A 24,177-nucleotide genomic window follows, 5' to 3' on the forward strand; every position below is an offset into this window, starting at 1 on the left:
TGAGGGAAACATTGTCAATTTAATCTTGCACTTCTGTCTGAGGAGAGATTGAAGTCTTTGAGACCATTCATTGGCGGTGCAAGGCGATTTAGACCGACACACCAAATCACCATCAAGAGGGTGAAACAGAGACGAGTATGAAAGGACTGCTGTAATGATGACCAGTTCACTGGCACATCGCTGCAGAGCAGAACAATCCCATTGCTAAAAGAACTGGACTGGTTGAACAATGGCAATTTCTGAAGTGCTGGTAAAAATCACCCCAAAGCACTTTCACCGACATATCAGGTCTTGAGCACCAACGATGACATGCGGGGAAGGCCTGACAGACTGACCCCCATTGACCCGAGGCCTTTGATCTAACCACAAACCGAGATAGGACTACTAAATTTAACCACAAGACCAGACTATTTTGAACAAGATATTATGACTTCTTGCTTCATAACTGAAAAAAAGGTCAGTGTCACTGACTTTATCAGAATGCACTCAGAGAGGACACATCCAATGGTGCAATAGTTGGCTTTGTACATTTATGGTGTCGTCAACTTTTTAAAGTCAAGAACATACGCTTTTGCTTTGTTCGCACCGCGACCAATCCATAATTGCACTGGATAAAGTCACCAGCATTTTGAAAATACCCAATAACGGGCAATAACTTACATAATTGCCTCCAGCCACACATTAAACAAGAAAATACAATTTCTTTGATAAATCATATTCATAATCACTTTTATAATCTGCTATACACTTTCTTGCTTAACACTTTCAAATCAACAATTTACACATACGGAGCCAGTGATCATATCAGGCATCTTTTCATATTTTGTACAAAGTTCTCATAATCTTATCATAACGACACATGTGAACACAAAATACCTAAAACTGTAAACCACATTATTTTTGTAGACATTACTATTGGCAAGACTGATTTTTTAGGATTTACTTTCCAGGCATGAGATTGAGAAACCAGCTTTTTCTATTTTGACATTTTGAAAATAATGTGATTTACAGAATTGGCTGTGCTTGAACAGTTTATGAAAGTAACGAACGGTCCACAGCAAACTATGCTGTGCACTGTAACTTACAACTTTGTGAAGACTTTTAAAGCATTACAGTTAGGTTATAAACTGTTGCAACCATTTCCACATGCATAATGGAGAAAGTGGCACCAATCACAACTGTCAAAACAGTAAGGTTTAAACTGCCTCTAGGACAGATTCTATAAGAGTTAATCCTGACTCCCAGACCACTGTATTTCATTCTTAAACAGGTTTGGCTTTACCATTCACAATTTCTTTGGCTTACACATAGAAGTGGGTGGCTAGTTTGGGTGGATGACTTGGCTGCAAGATTCAATTAGAATAGAAACTGTGGGATGGGCTCCAGACATAAAAGTGAGTTCTGGCCGATATCTTTTAAAAACACAGAGCTAACCTGAGTATAACAAATCATGTCAAAGCCTTGGGTGTCAAGATTCTAACAGTTGTGATTAGTCAACGCCGAACATGATTGGGAATTCATTGGAAGGTGGATTATGATGTCCATCAAAATCCACAACAACTACAGTTAACAATAGCGACAACTGAATAAAATGCTTTTACATTGTGCTTGGGGAACAGCTGAACAGAGAAAATATTGCCCCAGCTCATCTGTGATGTCAGTGATTATTGACTTGATTTGATTTGAAGCAGCCTTTGCATCAACTGCAAATGCATGTAGACTTTGAGTAGAGCCACAACACTTTTAATGCCACCCAAACGAGGAGCAGAATTGTTCGACTGGTTCAGTCTGTTCAAATCATGTTTCACAGTTGAAACCACAGAAGGTATTTAACAATGAGTATTTCATAAAGGTATCCGTAACGATTTTGATCTTTAGCAAACATAAAACAAATTTGTCCTATTGAGAGGTAAAGGCAAAACTTAAACTCGCCAACTCTGGGAGCAGAGGTAGAATATGGTCTGCCATCCATTCAGTGACTTTTAACTTTTAGAACATTTCCCAGCGCACAGTAGATGCAATGTACCTTTACATAATTTTGATACTGAACAAAGCTTTTTAGTTCGGATTTTCAAATCAGACAAAATTTTCAAGCCAGACCATTTACAACAATGACAAATTGCCAACAAATAAAATGAAACTTAAAATCAAATTTAACCAATGATAATAAATGAGACAGCAATCACATTACTGAACAGCCTTTCAAAGTGAATGATTACTTTTCTTTCATGGTGGTATTGATAAAAGATCGGCAAATAACGATTGCAGTAAAGGACATTAGCGAGATATTGACTAAAACTGTTAACTACAAATTTCAAGTCCACCAACAGTAAATATGACCTGTACTAATGATTCTACAGGTGTTTACAGAAAATAAATGCTTTATATGACTAAAATAATCACTCACTGTAACATTGTTTTGTGAACACCTACCATTCGCACTTTTACCCTGGTTGCAACGATTTGAAGCATTAATTTCAAAAGAGGGACCAAAAAGGTGAACATTAAAGGTGCAGAGTTTAATCATAAGCGGTTCGTTACAAAAATAACTGAGAAATAGATTTACGCCCAATGACAACAAATCCACACACCCCTCCCCTGAACTGCAAAGATGTACAAGAGAGTGAACATTTTGATATTGAACATTTCCTATAGTGCACCAGTACTTTAGCTGATCTCATAGGCTTGACTATGTCCCTTAAAGAAGGAGTGTCATGTGATAATGCTGATCTGGCACTCATAATTGAAAGAGTTCCTGTATAGAAAGTGGTCCTGTGATGTATCAGAAAATGTGCACAAAAGTCTGTGCACATATTTGGAGGAATATCTGTGGCACCTTCATCACAACAATTGGCAATGGCAAAGATTATTACAACTGCTGACTCGCATTATCTCAAGACACTGGTCCTTTCAAAATGGTCAATTACAAATGCAAAAATGGCAAATCAAACAGAATGTACATACATGGATACATGATTTTGATACTTTATCATCAGACCATTCATACCATCGCATACCAAAGTTATATAGCCCAGGTCCTAGGCATGGAAATCTGTACATGTCTATGTACATATGACACAAAATTGAACATACAAGAAATTACCTATGTCTGCACAAGCCGCCTCCTTGTGCTTTGCTGGTCAGAATCTGTCATGTCTGCAGGCAGCACTTCTTCTACGCTGCCGATCCGAGGAACTCGGCAAATAAAGCTAGTCATATATGGCAACAGATGAGCGAGTGCACAAGCTTTAACTTATTTTTGAATACAATCATACAATGAACATGTACTTTATAAAGCAGTTTCATTTTACATGCTATCAATACAATCAAGCTTTAGTAGGCCTCCATCACTCTTTGTTCATGACAAATACCTTTGTTCACAAAAAGACGTCACATATAAATTGTTGCCTGCTAGTGTGCAGCACAGGATTTCTGAGATCGCCCCAACAATACAGCATCTTGAAACATGTCAACAAGAGCCATGAACTGAACCTGTTCCAAGAATAAGTGCTCCTGTACCAAATACAACTTGTTTACATCTTTAAGTAGGGCAGATCATACATCCTGCCTCAAGAAGATAGCATCACAAGATACTGATTCACAACATAACCTCTATGACTGAACAATAGCTGCTTAATAACCTCACTGCCCTACTAAGGCAAAAGGCAGTATAAGGTGAGATTTTGTTCAAATGAGATCATGATAAAATCACACTCATCTGAACCTCTTGATTATTCTGAGCTGTGGTTTGACTGACTAAAACTGCCCAATGGAGTTACTAGTTACTGTCTTTTGCCTCAGCAGGTCCATGTAATGAATTTCGTTAGCCTCATAGCATAATTGCCTAACTCATATTAATTTTGAAGGTTTTGAGAAAAATTAAAGAACCATTTTTTTAGACAACGCTTAGGAAATTTTAATTCGAACTTTAACAAAAACTTATAACAGATGTCTCAACATTTTTAAAACCATTAAATAAGTAAACAATGCTTGAATAACACAGAAAAGTGACACAGACATAAAATGTTCACATTTTGGCCAAAATATGACTTAGGCAATTATGCTATGAGGCGAACGATTTATTGTCCCCGTCGCAACTTTATCAACTTTTAGTGCACCAGAAGCTATGGAACAAACAGTTTTACAACCTTTTCTCACAGAACAAAAAGACTAAAGAGAGATGTAAGTATTCACCAAACTTAAAATAACATATATAAAAGTGTACATCGGCACAAAAAAAGTACAATTGTCGGAGGCAGTGGGTCAATGATATTGATTGCTGCACAGAATTTGACACCTTCTTCAAACTGCTTCCTCACTAAAATTTACAGCACTTTCACAGAAAGTAATCATACAGTTCAAACCCTCTATCTCATCATATGCATACGTCACTAAGAAGTCTTAGGAAAAAATTACTGCTACAGATGTTTTTGGAGTTTGAGGTAGACATGTATACCTTGTTCCACTATCGAAGGCTGAAGTGATTTGAACTCCTCGAGAAATAATAGAGAGGGTTTCTCTATTCTACCAATTTGGTAAGTAAGAGATTGGTTTCCAAAGCCATTCTTTTAGACTAGGTTCCTTCCAGGATCTCCCACAGCTCAATTATCGTACCCTTCCCTCAGTATCAAAGCTCAGCAACAAATTTTATATCAAACAAAACTGCACAAAGCCACACCCAGGCCTGACATCTGAACACTAATAAGTAAAAATAGGCAAAAGCTGTCAGTTTGAATATTAGCACTGCACTAGCTGACATCTGGTCATGATTGGGAAGGTGGCTTGTGGTAGTTGTGAATGGCATCAAGATCACTGGCAGTCGGCATTTGGCTCATCCTGGAATGAACAACAAGAAAACATAGTCAGATTTTGGAGCATGATCTTGTGACCTAGATTTCACAATAAACCACAGCCTTGAACTCTCTGCTGGAACTCCTGATTTGAATATAAAGACCAACCACAAAGCATGTCTTTAATTATCACCAGATCACAAATTAGCTACCTCTGAGTCTGACACAACGCAGCCTGCTCTGCCAGCATGATTTATAGCAAAATCAAGGACAAAGTGTAACCAGACATCTGCATCATGAGATGCATATTTTCTCATACATGTCATAAGATATCGGATGAACTTGGTCATCAAACTGAGGCTATCCAATATCTCTTGACCCTAGAGTGAACTTCACTCATCTAAGAGTAAAGGAATTTTAATTGCAACAAGACTTTATTAATATTATAAACCTTTTATAAATGGATGAAAGTATTGTCCTCAAACACTTTAAATCAATTAAGACAATGACAATTGTTTAATTGCCTAATTAATCCCATCTTGACTAATCAACCCCAAAAGGAAGAGGTTAGTGGGGCACAGAAGTATGGTTGAAATTGAGGGCATATCTATCAGCTGTTTGGAGTTTTAAACCAGTGACCAGAGGGTTTTCTATTTTTTTATTTTTTAGAATTTTAAAACAATGACATCATAAAATACAGTGAGTTGACAAATTGCCAAGCAGCTGCACAAAAAATCTAATAGTGCAAAGGCCTAGATCCATTGTTTTGCTCAGCTGATTGCACGGTACCAAAAAAATTAACAGGTACTTCACTGACAATAGGTGGGAGTAATAGTTAGCGGTCAAATACAATACAAAACCTTTTGTGGATGAAATTGACATGGGCTGGAAATCTATAGCGTATTGGACCGTAACCTGTTGCCGCCTACAGGCAATAAAGTTCCTCATCTGTAAATACTATTTGATATTTTCAAGTAAATGATCAAATGAAGGGATGTATATAATTATAAACCAGCGAAGGACTAGACCTTTTTGTCATAGATTAAAATCTGATACTTCTTTATAACTTGATTGAATGACATTTGATTTCTGCTTTTTAAAGATACACTTTAAGAAATGATGAAATGAATGCCAGACATTTATGATGAAGTAGGTTTGACAAGATAGATAGAGGATTCACAATTTTAGGTTTGTGGAACACCCCAATACGAATCATGAAATTAAGGACATTCCCCATCAAGTGACTGATTGTCTCAGACTGAGACAATAACCGACCCTCGAACCTGACCTCAAATACTTACATTGTCACCACATTTGACCAATATTCAATATTGACAAACAAGGGCGGCACTCCACTGAAACAATTCAGTTGGTTGAAATAATTTCAATCAATGAATAACTGTGCCATTCATAAAAGTGCCTTGATAAAATAGCACACCCACTCATCAATGGTTATTGACACAGAACCATAGATAGTCAAATGCTGTCTTCAATTTGGGAGTCCTTAATTGGACAAATGCTGTCCTTAAGTATGTGTCCTGATAACCGAGGTCAAACTCAATGCAAAGGACAAAGTGGGAGGAAATGTGATGTCCTTTAAAAGAGAGGGTGTACTTATAACAGAGGTGTCTGGTAAGGTAGGTTCCATTGTCAGAAAACTTTAAAAGGAACCATAGAGCCATCTGTGAACATATTGAGGAAACACACCACACCTGACACACTTGTACAGCAAAAACTCATCCCATTTAATGATTTATACTTCAATTGATTAATTGATTAATTGAAGTAATGGGTTTTTAGCTTAGCAGGATAAGATGCTCAAAGGAAGTAACGTCATACTTTTTCTACAAAGATGAGCAATTTAATTTAATTTAGGGTGGTAGTGTGATTTCAACAGCAAAGGAATCTCTAGGTGTAGGATAGGTCAAGTGCCCTGCCCATTAATCGGACATAAATCTCTACCCAACTAGTAAGTTGTTGGGGAAATCGTAAAGAAGGAAACTTAAAAGAGGTTGGTGCCATGGCCACAAAGTCACTGTAAAAAGGTGCGTGGAATGAATCTGTAGGTTATGTTATGTTATTTTATTTTATTTTATGAAGATTGGAAAAGGAACATGGTAGGAACTGATGAATTACAAACACAACTAAACCAAAAGTACCACAAGCGATTCAAAATTTGCCAGTTGGGTATAAAATAATTGGTCAATAACTAAAATCCCGACAACATATACAACTCAAGCAGAGCACCGACACCAGCAAAGGTAGTATGAACAGTTAGAAGCAGTAGATACACATTTTGAGTATATATTTCATGACGATGGCTAGAGATTTCAACCAAATATTCAGGACTTCAAAAATGTATTGTTTAGGAGGTCATGCAAGAGGATCACAGTAACGGACAATGAGGCAGACAAGAAATAATGTGCACACTAAGCATGGTTATTCTTTCACAGAGAAAGATTTCCCATTCCAATTCTTATGCCGATGCAAATACAAGATGGACACCGTCAACAGCTTTTCTCAACCTAAATTGAGTGGAACCTCCCTCAGCGGACACCTCTCTATCAAGGACATTGAAGGACACCCTCTCAATAATAGGACACTAATTTTTGTCTCAAATTGTTTGTTTACACTCAATATGACCTCTCTAATCAGGACACCTCTCCATTAACGACAGCACTTGTCATTCTCGAGGGGATCTTCAATAGAGAGGTTCGATTGTACTTGAATCATTGACAATGAATGCTGCATAGAAACGGACAGTAGATTTGAATGCAGAGCCACCGCCCAAAGTTAGTATGAAACATATACGCAAAATGATCTGTATCTTACTTCGTCTTAAGCAATTTATCGCCAGAGTCTCTAAAATTTTTGAAGCCACAACGACCAGCGAGGATAGATACCTGAAAATAGAAGCAAAGCACAACTCAACTACATGCATTTTCTTAAACGTTAGGGTCTCAAATGAATCACAGCACCGAGTACCATCACTCAACTATAACCAGACTTGTTCTTAATATCATTCATTTCTTGGTATGAACTCAAATACTATTGCTTGGAAGACTGAAAAACATGCATACCGGTCATTAGTTAAGAAGCTAGATCACAACAATTTTGGATATTAAGCAAGCCAGTATCACAGCTGTTTTTGGTCAATTAAGTTTTTGCTATGCTATAACTACAAAATAAAACACATCTTATATTACAGAGAAAAAACAATCAACCTCATGCTATTGACAAATATAAGGGATCAGAGGAATTAGATAATTCATGCAGTAATGAGAACATATCCATGGCTCGATAGAACTGTCTCTAAGTTACATACCTGCTTTGGTGGGATCCGTTCTTGCACGTTAAACGTCAAACGGGTCTCGTTATCAACAAAAGCACCAACTTCATTGGAGAAGGACAGCAATGGACCAATGTCCTGTAAATTCACTGCCTGAAAATGTAGGGAAGAAATCAGTGTCCTGCAGACCACAAGTGATGTACACAAGTGAAGGACCCTGGACAGGATTACAATGGCAGAAACATACAGGGTTACATAACTAACCAATTAAGCAAATATGGCAAAGTGACCATAAACATTGAATGCTCAAGATAAGAGAAAGCAGACGAGAACTTACCGCATTGAACAGCCCTGCTTTGTAATCTTCCTCTCGGATCCACACCTGATTGATCGCCCTCTTCTTGACGTAGTTGTGATCCAAGTTGATAGCTTCAACCAGCTCACGTACCAATGGATCATCAGCTGTGGATGATGATTCTTCCATGCTCAACACGCTCGCATTGCTCTCTAAGAAAGCGACGTCACTTTCGCCCGTAAGGTCCATTATGTTTGTTTTTTCATCCAGCACAAATTCTCCATCACAGTCGACAAGAATATAAGTGTCCTCATCATTAGCAGCGGTCACAAGTTTGTTAGGTTCAGAAACATGGGTCACTGTTATCGATTCAGATACATTTGCTTCTTTTTTGTCCCCATCGTCAAAATCCGTAGCTTTTTCAACAGAAATTGCATCATTCGTCTCTTTATCACTAACAGTTGTGCCTTGTTCACAAGCCGATGGATTGTTTGAGTCCCGATGCCGAACACTAGTGAGAGTGCCCCTCGCACTATCTGCAGAATTTTTGTTTATTTCCTCCGTTTCTTCGGCAGGAACATCAAGCTTACTGACCCTGACAGACTTGCAACTATTCGAAATCACATCTCCACTAGTTTGTTCTTTATCTGGACCAAATGATTTGGTCAGCTCACGACTAGCAGAGAATTTGACAATCCTTTTCATGACTTTCACACCTGTGCTACTTTTGCTTATGTTTTCATTTTCATCATTTGCACCAACAAGGCTATCGCAGTCCATCGGTTCAGATCCTGGTTTCCCATTCGGCAAAGGGGCAGTAGAACCTGTCTCCTTTCCCACCTCCCTGCTAGTCAATTGGACAGATTTATGAATTGTTGCATTGTGGGCTAACACAGAACCTTCATCCTGTTCAGATGTATCATTCCTGTCCTGTTTATCACACTCCGTTCCATCGAGACAGACAACTTCGCTTTCATCCTCATCTCGTTTCTTCTCCTTATGAAGCATGGACATAAACTCCTCATATAAACCGAGAACACCCTTCCTATCTTTCATCAAATCTTTCTTCCGTGGAGACTGTGAGTTGTCGCTGTTGATGATCACAACTGACGAGTCACTGCCAGGGGTATCATTCCTGGACTCAGATCCATTATTAACTTTGATCGGGGTACTCTCCAAGTCTGAGGCAATACTTGGTACATGTTTAGAATTTGTCTGCACATGATCCTGTTTTTCTTCAATAGTCCGAGCTTTTTCCCTCCTGGTCAATTTAACCGGTGTTCTGTCAAAGTTTTTGGTTTCATTGTGCACATATTTCTTTTTTAGCCGAGGTTTTGAAGAAGGAGATGTTGTATCATTCCTCTTTGATTTTCTAGTCCGTTTCACTTCTGGTTCATTGCTATCGTAACCAGAGCACTCATCATCCCTGAACTGATACTGAATACTCGTCACAACAGCCCCAGTGAACTTGTCACAAATCGAAGCACATCTACTCGGCATTTCCTCAGCGACATCATTCCAATGTGTATCGTCATTGAACACAAGTAGGCAGTTATTATTCTGCACACCCCTAAGAGCTGCCTCTCGTATTTCAGGGTAGTATGGAATATTCAATGGATTCTGTACAACAGTGCTATCCAATTCCTGATCACTGCCGTCTGCGGAAGCTCTGTCCGCCTGATCTCCCCCAAACAAACTGTAGATGTCTTTGAGATAATCATCAGAACTTGAGCTAGATTCACCCTCACTGTAGTCGGATGCCATGTCCTCCATACCATCAGAATAGTACATGGAGACACGGTTTTTAGCACCTCGTTCAAGCCTTTTTCTCTCCCCAACTAAAATGGCACGAACTTGTTTTCGCTTGAACGGTTTCATTTTCAACTTATGATGATTCTGTGTACTGATTGCTCTCTTAACGAGATTCCTATGCCTATTTTTCATTTGCTCTTTCTCTGCTTTCTGTTTGGCCGCAGCAGCCTCCGCAGCCGTTAAAGCATCAGTTTTTCTAGACGTCTTTGCTATTTTAGAAACTGGCGATAAAATATGCATTTTTCTCTTGAGAGGCCGACACGCACTTGATTGGAACTCCTCACTACTGTCGCGCTCACTGTCGTTACCAGGCCTGAACACACATTTTCTCGGGCGCCCCCTTTTTCTTGCCCCACTGCCAACATTGGCAGGTCTGTAATCATCGTCCTTTTTATACGAATATTTCCCAGCTTTCTTCCTTCGACCTGGACCAGCAAATGAATCGCTATCTGAGGTCTTTTCCAACTCAGAATCTGTTATCTCTTCAGAATCAGACTCAGACCCTGCAGCAAATTCATCATCATCATCCACTATCTCCTCATCACTATTGTCCGACATATCACTGGAATCTGACTGCTTGAGTTTTTTAGCATCTTCGACTGATTTCTTGACGTTTTGAACTTTCAACCCCACGACGTCCTTTTTTGGTCGACCTCTACCCCGTTTCACATTAGATTCACTGGACCTTTTCTTAGATAGTTCATCACTTCTATTTCGTTTACGCGATGGTATGGCATTCGATTTTGATATAGAACTGGACAATTTTATCTTTCGATCATCACAAGACACCGTCCGACCTCTCTTCTTATCACTATCACTAGCCCTCCGTGCAACTTTGGTGTCCACTGACCTTCGCTTATTAGATGAAAGACTTTCCTTTCCCGCAACACGTTTGATAAACCCTAAAGATTTCCGTTGGTCTTTTGAAAACTTTCCCGGACTTGAAGGTAAGCCTCTTCTCAGCTCCTTCACTGTACTATGCATTTCAGCTTTGGCAGGGGACCTTAGTCTTCGAACGGGTTCATGGGAACTGTCTTTCTCACTGGCTTTGTCAGTTTTCTTACCTTTTTCTTTTGCTGTTTCAACTGAGTTTGTTTTGGAAGCTGGCAGATTAGATTTGGCTGGTTTTGCACTACCAGTTTCTTTGGTTACAGATGCTTCTACATCTGGTACCCTTTTCGGAAAATATTCATGAGCCTGGGTATAAAAGTCACTTTTCATGGTCCCAGCTTCAGCAAACACAATAACGTCATCACCCATCGACTTCACTTTCCGTTTGCGACTGGACTTCCTGACCAGTTCACCAGTATCGGAGGCACTGTTTGTTAGGTCTCCTTGTAAATGAGAGGCAATCTTACAACTGTCTTTCTCTATTATCCCTGGTTCAGACTCGCTCTCAAAATCAATATCCCTGGGAATAACAGGTCTATTTGCTGGTCTTTTCATGCCAACAGCCTCTTTGGGAACCATCTGTAATTTAGTAACCTTTTTATCTTTAGAACTTTCCTTTGCAACAGTCTCAACTGCAGCCAACAGCCCACATTTATCACCAGCTTTGAAACTGCGCCTTAATTTGGGAATTCTTGGTGCGGGTGATGAGAATTCCGATTGGCTATCAGATGTCCTGGTACGTGATCGGGTTTGCCTTGGCGTAATCTCTTCTTCCTCTTCAGACGAAGAAGACTCCAATGACATGGAAGTTTTTGAAATCTCTGCTGCATCTTTTTTATCAACATCAGACTCATTCAGGGCGGCTTCTTGTCGCAAAATGCTAGGTTTTAGTTCAGAGACAGCTTCAGCTTCTGAAGCAATGGGAATTTGTAATGGAGATTTGCAAGAATCATGCAGTGTCTTTTCAATCAAGGAAATGGTCTTGTCGGTTTTTTTAGAGGGAGCAGACGACACACTTGGCACATTGCCAACTCTTTGTTCATCGCATGGTTCTTCAAAAGACTTTGGTGGCTGATCAGACCAAAGCCCTTCCAAAGGGACCTCAAGCCGGTTTGGCGTTTGATCCCGACTTTCCTGTCCTGTTTCCCCAATTTCCATCAAAACGTTGTCAATTTCCGACATAAGATCGTCAACGCTTTCAGCATCGTATTCTTCTGCTTCAATCACACCAGCCATAGTAAAGTCCCCAGCAGAAATATTCGACGAAAGAACGCTATCTTCCTCAACAACCACTGTACTTTTCATCGAAGTCTTGTCCTGTTCCTCCACGACTAGTATAGGGCCTTCCTCTCCCTGAACGCAGACCAGGTCAACCTCTTCGACACATCCCTTGACCTCATTTCCCTCAATGACACAATTGACAATGACAGATTCATTTGAACAATTCAACTGATCCTGCTCCAAGTTCTCTTCCTCATTTTCTACAAATGCGTCTGCATAAACTTCAGGAGATGCACCAACCCGCACCGGGAAAGAAATATCTTCAATAGTAGCTGAACAGTGGATCTCACCAGACACAGAATCTAGGGAGTCCTCAGATGACAAATGCAAATGTAATGAGCTCTCCTCATGGTCAATACCGAGATTTTTTAGGGAGCTAAATGATGTCACAAGTTCGCACGCCTTGCCTACGGGGCACACTTCATCTCCAAACGGAACAGTGTCATCATCTACGAGTATCACCTTGCCAACATTGAAAGCACCATCAGCAGATTTTACCTCATCGTTTTCCTCATGATCCACTGGACTATCTGAGCCAATAGAATCTTTGTCATCTGTCAAACCTGTCTCAGTAACTTTCTGCATAGGTATAACAGTCTTAGATTGGGTTGCAACAGCAGACATGTCAGGAACTGCATCATTAGAAATGTCCTTGAAAATTATAGAACTTGACATATCAGTGCTTGTTGTAGTCCTTACAGAAAAACCACTAACAGAGCTTTTATCATCCCTATCACTTGGATCGCTTATCATTGTCAAGTAGGTTTCGTAGTTCATTTCCGAGGTTTCATCCACTCTAACACAACTGGACGCTGTATCATCAAACACTGATGAACCGCCAAGACTGACAATGTCCGATTCAACAGTGGCCTGCTCATTGCCTGCACTAGCTGTCTGAGATCTTGTTGATTGGTCATCGACTGTTAAATCACTTGAGCAGGAGTTTAAAACAGGCACAGAGCCAGACACGCCACCAAGATCCCCAACATGAGCTGCTGGCACTGGGGCAACCATGTCACCAAGTTTCTCACCAGGAGCAGGTGACACAGAGGCAGAGATGTCACCATGTTCCTGGACAGGAACCCGCAACACAGAAGGAGAGACAAAATTACAAACTTCTTCCTCAGGATTAGGAGACAAATTTGGACTACCTGTTTTGCTCTCAGGTTTTTCCTCCTCCAGGCTATCTGACTTTGACCTGCATACATTTGTTTCTAAGTCTAATTCACCGGCTATTGTCTTATCTTGATGCATCTTTGATCCACCAGTATTCCAGGAATCTGACCCAATTTCCGCCAGTATGGGGATAGAAGGAAGAACACTGGTCTCCTCTTCGATGCTATCTTGAGACTTTGCCTGACAATCTGGAACCCTGAGGTTGGTAGTCCCACTGTCTGTCCATAGAGCACTTATGCTATCAACACTGGTAATATCAGAGACCTTTTTTAGCTCATAAGCTACCGGCGTGGAACAAGCAGCAGCAGATTCAGAAATGTCTTGAGAATCTTTTGAGTTATTAGGAGAGCAACTGACAGGAGTATAATCATCAAGACCAGCCTTATCACCTGCTTCGCCTGTTGAAAAATTGGCCATAGTTGCAAACACATTCTTATTGGAGACTTTCAAATTGTCCGTTTTGACTTGAGGGCTTTTATTTGGAACCTGAGCAACGTTTTTCAAAACTGACTTGGAAGGCACACTTTCACTATCGCTGGGATCCATTAACATGTTGAAAATATCAACCAAATCAGTTTTCTTCTTGTGAGACTTCGAGCTGTTTCCTTCTCTGGCATTAAGTCCCTCATTTCTATCCGACTTGTAGAAATGTTTTCCTAAGATTTGTGACGATTCACCTTTGTCCGACTGGACATTTTTCGGGGTCCAATAATCAGAGTCAGGTTGGACCTTTTTCGACGTCCAATAATCATGAGCTCTATTTTCAAGAACTTTCTTTGGAATGATATCATGACTCGCCGACTTGTCCTTTGAATGTTCTCTGTGACCCTTTTCACTGGCTTTGTGCTCAACCTTAGGAAGTGAAGTTTTAGAACTTGGTTTTAGAGTGTTGCTTACTTTAGGTGCGGAGACATCTGAACCATAAACCTGGCTATAGATCATTTCTGGAGTAATGACCCGACAACTGGATGACTGCCGGTGGTCACCCTTGTGATCTTTCTTCACAGAACTGTGGTCATTCTGAGATGTAGGGGGTTTCTGAGGAGTGTGGTGTTTCTGAGGAGTGCGTTTCTCCTCCGAATGTCCCCGGTCCTTAGAATGAGACCCGATTTTTGATGGTGTTTTCTCATTTGGAGAACCCTGGCTGCTCTTAGAAGGTTTAAAAGAATGACGACTCTTCTCTGGAGTTTTGTGGTTGCCCTCTATAACTTTAGCATGTTCATTCGTGGAGTTCTGAGTGCGTTTTTCCTCTGAATGTCCCCGGTCCTTGGAATGAGACCCGATTTTTGATGGTGTTTTCTCATTTGGAGAATCCTGGCTGCTCTTAGGTTTAAAAGAATGACGACCCTTCTCTGGAGTTCTGTGGTTGCCCTCTATAACTTTAGCATGTTCTTTCGTGGAGTTCGAACTTTTTTCATGAGACTTATGTCTACTCTTTTCATGTGAGCTACTATGTTTGATGTCTTTCTCAGTAACTTTATCTTTCCTTACATCTTCAGTTTTTGAAAGTTTATCTTTCGATAACTTTTCACCTGCCGAGACTGCAGTATGAGATTTTTTCGCAGGGCTCACCTTGTCCGAATCACCCTGTTTTAGACGCTTAGCTAGACTCATAGTGGTCACTTCAAACATATTAAAGGTTCGCAAGTCCTGTCCTTCAGTCTTTTTTATTTCATTGTTCCGACTTGAAACAGAATGACTGCCAGTACTTTTCGTATGCCTATGATGACTACTCTTGTGTGAGGATGAATGTTTCTCGCCAGAAGACTTGGAACTTTTTTCTGAATCATGCCTCTTCGATGAACTATGACTATGTGACCTCTCCTTTTTATGATGCCCAGATTTGCTGCTCTCCCAATGGTGACTTTTTTCAGACCTCGACTTTTCTGATTCAGTTCTTTGTTCACTCGACTTTATCTGGCCATTTTGTGACAATTTTGAACTCTCACCGGAGACAGACTGTGAATGAAAAGAAGTTTTTTCTGAACTGCGAACCGGAGGTGGCGATTTCTGGAAAAAGCCATCTATTTTTCCCTGCGTGAGCTTACGCGCCTTTGAGATGGTCCCTGAAGTGTGATTAAAGGAACCAATCGTATTGTCATGGTCACCAAGGGAGTGAGCCTCGGACCGATCACCAGTGTGATAACCAGATTGTCCAACAATGCAAGACCCACTATTATGTCCACTATTTGAGTTCTCAGAAGCACTGTCATCGATATCAATGGCAACAGATTCTTTTTCTGACTTTTGTGTCTTATTTGAAATGTCACCATTGCAAGCATTAGGTTTTAACAAGACAGACAACTTGTCCCAGTTGATTTGTTTGAGGGGGGTCGGTGATGCCTTCCCTCCAGATGAGTCGCTGTCTTGGACGTTGAACGACTCAAACAATGACGGCCGTGCCTTCTTTGACGAATCAAGACTCTCCATCATGGATGTTTAGCCTGTAATTAGTAAAATGGAGAAGCTCATAAGAGTACAGTGAAACTTCCATTGTTAAAGGTTTAGTAAACAACATCCTTCAAGTTCAATATGGATCTCACAAAAGTAATAAAAACAAACCTTTCAAGATATACTGTTAACCACAACAAACATTTCTGCAACCCTAAACAAACACAGAGCAAGGTGAGTTTGAATCATTTTCAAGGTCTTGCCTAATTTTCAGTAAAAGTAGAACACAACCCGCCATCAACAGGCCATGTCTACAGCCATATGATCTTTGTTTCCTAATCGGTCAACGTGATTGCATCATTTGTCAAAATGACCGACTATACCCTGACTGTCTGAGCCAACCCCTCCAATGATGCAATTCACGCTTGCGAAATTCAGCCTTCTGCAGGGAGGGGATGATAAATTTGACTGTTTGCCAATATCATGAAAATTGGAATAAATTGCGTTATAAACTGGAGAAGTAACAATGCTCTCCAACTGATTGACCCCACCAACAATCTCTTCATATGGGCCAACATCAACACAGTTTTGTGAACACTAGATTCCTCAGCCTCACAGTTTGTAACCTTGAAATATGCACTACCATTTGTGTACTAAATGTACACTGTACATTTCTTGTACATTTGCATAGAAATACACAAGCAGGATGGCAACAAAAAATTGCCGGGCTGGATCAGTCAGAAAAATGAAAATTACGCTTCGATCAGAATATTCACATATTTGATCACAAATGGCAAAATATTGTGCATATATAAAACAGACCTTCGGGCCCTAACTCATTTTACAGGTGCCCGAAATTTCGTGTCAAAAACGTCATCTTGTCTGGATCGCGCCGCGCTTTCGTCATCACGACGGAGGTGGTAAGTTTTGGCCACAAATGTAGCCTCACACAGCAAAATCATAAAAATAATGACAGCGCACACCTTGACTGCTACACATCATGATTTTGCAAAAGTTATGCAACATACTTTTCGTGTCCTCAAAAGCACTTTATTTGCACATTTTTCGATGAGGAACCCGCCAAATCACATGCTTCGCCATCTTGTTTACAAAATTTAGGTCGGGCAGCGCCACCTGTGTGAGAAAGGTGACACCAGTGGAAAAGGGTTGGTTGTGACTTTGTCTCCAAATTGTGCCCAACTGTTGTGATGTTGTCTTCATCACCAAGGTCAAGCACAGTTATAACTGCAGTGATTTTGTGTCTACACAAGTACACATATACAGATTACAAAGATTGTCGATTGACTGTCACCCTCTTCTTCTTATGAACTGCTCTATTTCTGGCAGTTGTCCAAGTCTTCCTCACCAGTTATATCATATAACCTGCTCCTTGGAGTCCCATGGTAATGGTTTATGGTCTATACTACCTAAACCTGAATGGATTTTTGTCATCCACATGCTTTAGTTGGCCTAGCAGGCCAATTTTACAGAGGTTGTGACGTGGACATAAAATCCCGGTCACATATTTGACAGTAAAGGCAGGAGTGAACAGAAGAAGAAAAAATAAACAGAAGAATTATTTTGATAATTTTTTTAATATAAAATTAAAGTTAATCTATTCTAATGTCTTATTATCAAACGATAAAAAAGTGTATAAAAATACAATAGTTTTCTGCTATATTATAATCCCATCAGTGAACCAGACTGGTTCACTTGGCACAAGTATGCTTGTAACCTAATCAGCTTCCAGCATATTTCTGATGGATGGAACTGGCCTAAGACACTGTCATATTGTGAAAAAAACATTGCCATATTATTATATGTGTTTATTTCATACTCTATGGTATACAAAAGAATATTGTACCTAGTATTCTAATACCCATTAAATTATCTACTTCTACACTATTCATAGCAATAAACTATGTACGTCATGTACAACCCAGTTTTCTTTTCACAAAGTTAAGGCCTCAGCTTTCTCAATCGAGCAGATACAGTATTTATGGCATCAATCATGATATGCACAATTTTGATAGCGGCAGTCCAGCTGCTGTTTGAAATAATTTACAATTGCAAAGTTTACAATAATACTGGTCCAAGGGCACATAACCCGAGCAATGGTTAGGGTAGGCACTTCTTTTTTTCCTTGCATTTCAGCACTTGAGTACAGATTTACAAGTCCAGGGTGTTAAGAGTGCCAGGGTGATCACTGGTAGTTGCTTCCATCTCTTTCATCACAAGAGTGTCAAGTATGTTCTCCACTTTCCCTTTGTTTGTCGTGAAGAGTTTGTCAACGTCTGAAGCATTATATGGGGTCACTTGATTACGGAGGAATTCGACCTCCTTGGCCAGCATCTGACGGTCCTTCATCAACTCAGTCTGTTGAGCCAAGAGGTCAAGAACCTAGTGAATGATACAACAAACAGTCATGAGACGACATTCAAACAACAACAACAATAGTTCTTAGTAGCATGAGAGAGGATTCCATGTCTTATTCATCCTGATTTACTCAACACAGATCATCTTTGACACAACCAGTCCAGCATTTGACAACAGAAACCATGATAGGAATTATCCATTCATCAGTTAACATTTCTTGAGAATACCCTTTGATTACTACAATACCATTAGTATATTGACTTACATGTAAATGAAAAGTTCATGAGCCCTTTGTGAATGGATCATTTTCTATTCGATTGACATGACCGACCCCATTTCCATTTCATGACACAATTTAACAAACTACGCATCACTCATCACATACCTGTGTTGCATTGCTCTGTGCATGTTCGTCCATCAGTTTAATCTGCTGCCTCATCTTTTCATGCATACGTCCATGTTCAACATGCTGCTGCTCCATATCCTTGGTTCGTTTCTGCATTTTTCGTACTTTGTAGGTCAACTGCTCATTTTCTGACTGTAACGATTTTGTTTCTTTCCTATATGGCAAAAAAAGAAAAAATGTAAACAATTCATATGTCGCTGGTCCCTTAGAATAAGACCAAGCATCAGTTTTAATCTCACACACACTCATTGATCAACACATCAGTTCTTTTTCTGCTTGTTAAACACTCAGAAAAAAATCACAAGGTTTTTATGTTTGTACTTACTTGTATTTTTCATTCACTTTTTCCAATCTTTCTGTGAGGGAGTGACATTCCTGTGTCAGCTTCTGAACAAGGTTTCTCTCCTTGGACAGCAACTCTTCAAGATCAGCACGGGCACGAGCTAAAGAGATGAAGAAACCGTTAAAAAAGGAAAATAAAACTAACACATTCGAACAAGACACAAATGAAGACAAGATTTGAAGAAGGTGCAGGAAATATGATCCCTTTTCAACAATATGTTTCATTTCTGATCAGATCCAATTAACTATTTATTGGTTTTACTGTTCTGAAGCCTTTTTAGTCAGTATGAGAAACCTCGCCGAATTCACACTTGAGTAATGTACTTACTAAACTTTTCCTGGAGTACCTCAATATATCCTCCTAGCTCCTCTTCCCTCACCCGTGCCCTCTCAGCCATTGCCTTGAGGTCATCATTGCGGCCCTTCTCGAGGCTCTCCTTGGACAGCTTGGTAAAATGAGCCTGATAACGAAAACAATAATTTAAGTCTAGAAGTGGTTTCCTTGCACTACAATCTCATACTGAATATGCAGCCATTGAACTTGTATCAGTACTTAATCTCATGAGAACAGGATTATATTTTCAAATGTTTAATAGCACAACCCAAGATGAAAGTGGTCTAGGCCTACCTATTTGAAATGTGGAGAAATCATTTACAAATGGTCTTCAGGCAAAATTTTAAAGAAACTTACATCACGCTCAAGTGCTTGCATTGTGCCGGTGAGGTATATACACTCTTCCTTACTCTCCATCAGGTCTCGCTCTGCCATGGTCAGTCGTCGTCTTAAGTCATCAACCTCAGATCGGTGGCATGACCTCTCCTGCAAAAAGGAAAGCGAAGGCAGAGGTGAAAACTTTGACAATTGATATTTCAAAGCCTGTTTCAGTGACAATCTGTCCCTGGCCCTTCATCAGTCATCAGTTGGGATCAGCAAAATTCACAGCCAGCAATGACTTCCTGATACAGTACAATGAAGGTGTCTTATATCATGTATGTAGAAAACAGGATACAATTTTAAATCATCAAATCAGAAATGCTACCAAGTCAATTAACTAACCTGATCTCTATCATGTTCCAACCTCTGCAACTCTGTTCGTAGTTTATCCATATTCTGAATTGCTGCACTCCTCTCAATGGAAGCCTTGGTCATTTGGAGTTTCATACTGTCCTGAACTTGACCGTAGTCTGTGTCGTATGATTTGAACTGGATTTTATACTGCTCGACCTCGGATTGCAGTTCACCTCTTTCCCTTAGTGCCCTCTCTAACTGTACCTTGCATTTTCCGAGTTCTTCATTGAGGTCTTTCATCTGGAGGAAAAAAAACAAGATGCTTGATACAAATGTGCTATTCATTAACAAACTAACAACCAGTGACAGCCTAGATACCCAACTTTGTGAGTAGGGCATCATGCTTGCATTCAAGCTGCAAGCTGTTTCCAAGTGTAGAAATATTTACAATATCTGTACAACAAACAGGCACAACTTGACTTACTCTGATATTCTGGTCATCAATCTCCCTCTGAAACTCTTTCCGAATCACCAATCTTTCTTGAGCAATTTTATTTTGAGTCTCGGCAATGTGTTCCTCAAAACGCCTCCTTAAGTTTGCCAGTTCATCATTCAGTTGCTCTTTGTGGACTAATGCCTGAAATAGAAAGTTTGTTAATTAACAAGAGGCCCAAGGGACTGATGCTTAGCTGATGCTTACTTTGTAGATGCATGTGAAGCGGGAGTCTGCTGTATTCACTCCCTAACTCAAAGGGGGTGGCTGTGCAGAAGACAGTGTCCAGTTAGGAGAAGTAACACCTAAGGCTACTCTCTTTCTGATCAAGCATGTCCCCTAACAAATGTGCTTACCTCTGTCTTCTCAAGACCTGCCTGTTCAACAAGGATAATACTTTTTTTTACTTGGTCGTAGGAGTCGTTCTCTCTCTGCTTCATCTCCTCTAGCCTGGACTTCAGGTGTGCCAAGCTGTCGACAAGCTCATCTCTCTCCCTGAGGAAAGAAGCAGGAAAATGATTTGGCTGGTTGTTCAAATATCAAATGCATCTCAAAGCCCAATAATTGGTGGATATTTTTAAATATAGCCTAGACCATCCAAAGATTACTAAATATCTCTTGTTTCCTAGAAAAAAGTTTTCAGTTTCTAGTCTTCATACACAAAGCATCTGATGTCCAATTTATTTTCCAGTAGTTATAGGTCTTAAAATATGGTGGCTGAGAGGGACCAGAACAGAATTAGAATTAGATATGCATACCAGCAAAACTATATGGCACTGACGGTCAATCATGATGACCACTTTGTCAGAGTTTTGGCATTATTTTGACCCTTACCCTAGTGGAAATCAGCACCGCTTATTAGAATGCCCATACCCTATTGTAATTTGATACTCACCTTGTGAGCCTATCAATAGCCTCTGAATGACGTTTACTTGGCGATGCCACAATAGCTTCATTCTTAGCACATGTTATACACAGACCAAAACCACCTCGACCAGATTGATTAGATTCTGATGTCCGCATCTTGGCCTTCAGCTGCTGTACTTCATGCTCAAGCCTCTTTGCTTCATCCTTTGCTTGATTAAGTTGTGCCTCCTGACGATTTGTCTTTGCCTCATGGAGGGTGTGGATCCTCTCCTACAAATAGGAGAAACATCACATTGTATGTGATCAATGGCTGCACAGTAGTTCTAGTTTGGAAGGCACCACCTTGAGGCCATTTCCAGAACCTTCATTTCTGCACAAGCTATATGAAAGCTACTAGTCCTAAAGTCAGACACGAGCTGGAACTCAATCTCTAACTGCAACATCCAAGTACAATTCCCAGTACAGTACTATATGTACTTCAATTCAAGTCTATGGAGCACTACAACAAATGGTAAAGGTTAAGACTCTGGAGTGGCTTACCAGTTCTTTCTGCCACTTGCCAAACAACAACCTCCTGCCCTGAAGTTCTGGTGATGATTGGACATTTTGGAATTCTTCATCCTTGGTCAATGGTAACTGGAATGAGAGAAAATGTAAAAAAAAAATGTGCATTGATCTGATGTGCAGTCACTGGGATGACTCTACACGATTGTGCACCTCACTGTATGTCTGCAAGACAATGTGTGTTGTCTTTCATCTTGTCCAGTCCTTTACGTCCTTCATGTTATATATATTACCATCTCTATTATCCACAGAACATCCTTCGAAACTTCAACAGTCCAAAATAGGCCTTACCTCAGCTGCTGAATGAGGTCCAAGCTTCCCATCATCAAGTAAAATCTCTTGTACAACATTTCTCTTGAGTTCTTCATGAAGACGTTTGTTATCAGCAGCAAGTTCAGCAACACGCATCTTTAACTGGGTCAGCTCATCCTATAATCAGAAGAAACAATGAAAGTCACAACAATTTAAATGTTTTTAAATCCCATTATGGACGCTTAATCATCCTGAGCTTCAGGTTAATTTCACTTGACACATATTACTAACTACTTTTAGAGGAGGAGCATGTATAAGACACTGGTTTGCAAAACTGCAGCTGTGAAGAACTAACTGCGGTGCAGAGATAACATGCAATCATTGACAATGAGAATAGGTAAGAACATGAGGTAACGGGTATCTTATACGCAAACCACCCCTTTCACAAATTTGTTAAATTCCTCAGAGTTCCCCAGTATGCCGTCTTTGCCACCTGGACTGTCTAATCTACACCACATACAAGTCAAAAAATATTCCAACTTACATTGCAAAACTGATTTTCACCCTCCAGCTGGCTAATGTAGCCAGTTTGTTGGTAAAGGACTGGCAAGACCTCCTCAATCCTGGGTACCTCACCTCTTAACTGGTTTCCACCCAGCTGAGCCTGTGAGGGAACATGAAAAGCATGGGGAGACTCCTGCCCATCATGAGGTATATGTGACCACTGAAAAGAGAAAATACCAGAAAAATAAAAATAACTATATTGTAACAACACCAATAAAATAGCAAAAACTCACAATAAAACAGAAGTTTTTTATTGTTATTTTAAAGATAACTATGAAACTTTCAGCATCTCTCTGGTACCTCACAACAATGAACATTGTTTATAATTTCTAAACCGTTCTTCACATTCAACAATACAAAAACTTGAAATGTTTTTGAATTCGATTGTCAATCCTTACCCTTGGGGGTGAAAACTGTAATCCACCAGGAGGCCCAGGTTGTGCTTGTCTCTTCTCACCCTCCTTGAGCATATCTCGTAATTTTGACACAGCAGCACGATAGGAGTAATCATTTGCAGAGCTTCTGTCTCCCCAGGAATGTGCTCGCTGGTGACCTCTGGCCTGGCGTTCACTTCTTGGGCCTGCTGTGACAACCGGGGGTTTACCGAGGGCATTTCTCAACTGATGAATGCTCTCATGGGCTCGACCTACAAAAGACGATGATCATAAGTCACAAACACTCTATTTGATGTGACATTGATTGTGACTTCGGATGACTGTGGTTATCAAATCAATAATCATTTAAGTGGCGGACGACGTGGATGCCACAATTAACAACGATTCATTAATCAGCAGAGCCAGCCCAGAGCAGTTCACGCAGACACTCCCCGAGCCCAAAAGGCAAAACAATCGGACAAAACGTTCCCGTGTATGAATACAAACAACAAAGTAATAGATATTCTGCAGTCAGTTCATTCAAGCGAATCAAGCATAAACTTTATTTACTCTAAACTTTTGAGATTAAATACAGAACATATAGGGGGCCTCATCATTAAGTTAGATGTACAGGCCCTACTTTGGCAACAGTGGCAGTGCAGTTACTTATGCAGCATGAGAATCAGTGTACACATTATATCTACCTCGCACTCCTCTGTTTATTTCTTCGAGGGAGTCATTCAAATTAGCGCCTCCTGATGCCATGATAATATAACATCAACAGGCAGCCTCATATAGAACAAAGTCACACTTAATTATTGTTAATTATGGCTGTAGAAGCGAACAAGTTTGTACAAGCAGACAGAAAATTTAAAAACCGGAAGTTTACACTTTTGTTCCAAATGAGCATGCGCAGGTGTTTTTGCCTCGCTTCCAGGAAAAATGTATAATTCAATGTACACAAAATGTACACGACAAAATTCACGGTTTTCCTGAAAGCGTGGT

At 40.1% G+C, this 24,177-nt stretch overlaps 2 protein-coding genes across 5 annotated transcripts; both read right to left on the minus strand.

Moving 5' to 3' along the window:
* Nucleotides 1–717: 717 nt before the first annotated feature.
* On the minus strand, nt 718–17,024 carry LOC135484182 (uncharacterized). 3 transcript variants are annotated; one of them, XM_064765387.1, is made up of 5 exons: nt 16,954–17,024; nt 8,417–15,978; nt 8,116–8,232; nt 7,623–7,693; nt 718–4,836 (listed from the first exon to the last, which is right to left on the minus strand). In XM_064765387.1, the coding sequence occupies exons 2-5, from the start codon at nt 15,965–15,967 to the stop codon at nt 4,764–4,766; spliced, it is 7,812 nt and encodes a 2,603-aa protein (XP_064621457.1). In that variant the 5' UTR covers nt 15,968–15,978; nt 16,954–17,024; the 3' UTR covers nt 718–4,763. The 3 variants fall into 3 exon arrangements, with proteins under 3 accessions (XP_064621457.1, XP_064621458.1, XP_064621459.1); XM_064765388.1 differs by lacking the exon at nt 16,954–17,024 and adding an exon at nt 16,748–16,801; XM_064765389.1 differs by lacking the exon at nt 7,623–7,693.
* A 520-nt stretch (nt 17,025–17,544) lies between these two features.
* Nucleotides 17,545–24,161, minus strand: LOC135484183 (serologically defined colon cancer antigen 8 homolog). Of its 2 annotated transcripts, none has more exons than XM_064765390.1 (14): nt 23,877–24,161; nt 23,197–23,444; nt 22,779–22,958; nt 22,274–22,411; nt 21,959–22,054; nt 21,447–21,688; nt 20,908–21,046; nt 20,543–20,695; nt 20,107–20,358; nt 19,741–19,869; nt 19,378–19,510; nt 19,033–19,150; nt 18,687–18,861; nt 17,545–18,325 (listed from the first exon to the last, which is right to left on the minus strand). In XM_064765390.1, the coding sequence occupies exons 1-14, from the start codon at nt 23,935–23,937 to the stop codon at nt 18,095–18,097; spliced, it is 2,295 nt and encodes a 764-aa protein (XP_064621460.1). In that variant the 5' UTR covers nt 23,938–24,161; the 3' UTR covers nt 17,545–18,094. The 2 variants fall into 2 exon arrangements, with proteins under 2 accessions (XP_064621460.1, XP_064621461.1); XM_064765391.1 differs by lacking the exon at nt 23,877–24,161 and adding an exon at nt 23,743–23,825.
* Between the last annotated feature and the right edge of the window lie 16 nt (nt 24,162–24,177).

This window comes from Lineus longissimus, chromosome 3, assembly GCF_910592395.1.
Source record: "Lineus longissimus chromosome 3, tnLinLong1.2, whole genome shotgun sequence".
Lineage (NCBI taxonomy): Eukaryota > Metazoa > Nemertea > Pilidiophora > Heteronemertea > Lineidae > Lineus > Lineus longissimus.

Bases quoted from the DNA above. Each gene is read 5' to 3' on its own strand.
- LOC135484182 (XM_064765387.1), bottom strand. From the start codon at position 15,967: ATGATGGAGAGTCTTGATTCGTCAAAGAAGGCACGGCCGTCATTGTTT. The intron at 8,233-8,416 runs GTAAGTTCTCGT...CTACATTTTCAG, and splicing joins AAGCAGGGCTGTTCAATGCG to GCAGTGAATTTACAGGACAT. The intron at 4,837-7,622 runs GTAAGATACAGA...TGTTCATTCCAG, and splicing joins GATAAATTGCTTAAGACGAA to GATGAGCCAAATGCCGACTG.
- LOC135484183 (XM_064765390.1), bottom strand. From the start codon at position 23,937: ATGGCATCAGGAGGCGCTAATTTGAATGACTCCCTCGAAGAAATAAAC. The intron at 22,959-23,196 runs GTAAGGATTGAC...TTCTCTTTTCAG, and splicing joins TACAGTTTTCACCCCCAAGG to TGGTCACATATACCTCATGA. The intron at 20,359-20,542 runs GTAAGTCAAGTT...TTTTTCCTCCAG, and splicing joins TTGATGACCAGAATATCAGA to ATGAAAGACCTCAATGAAGA.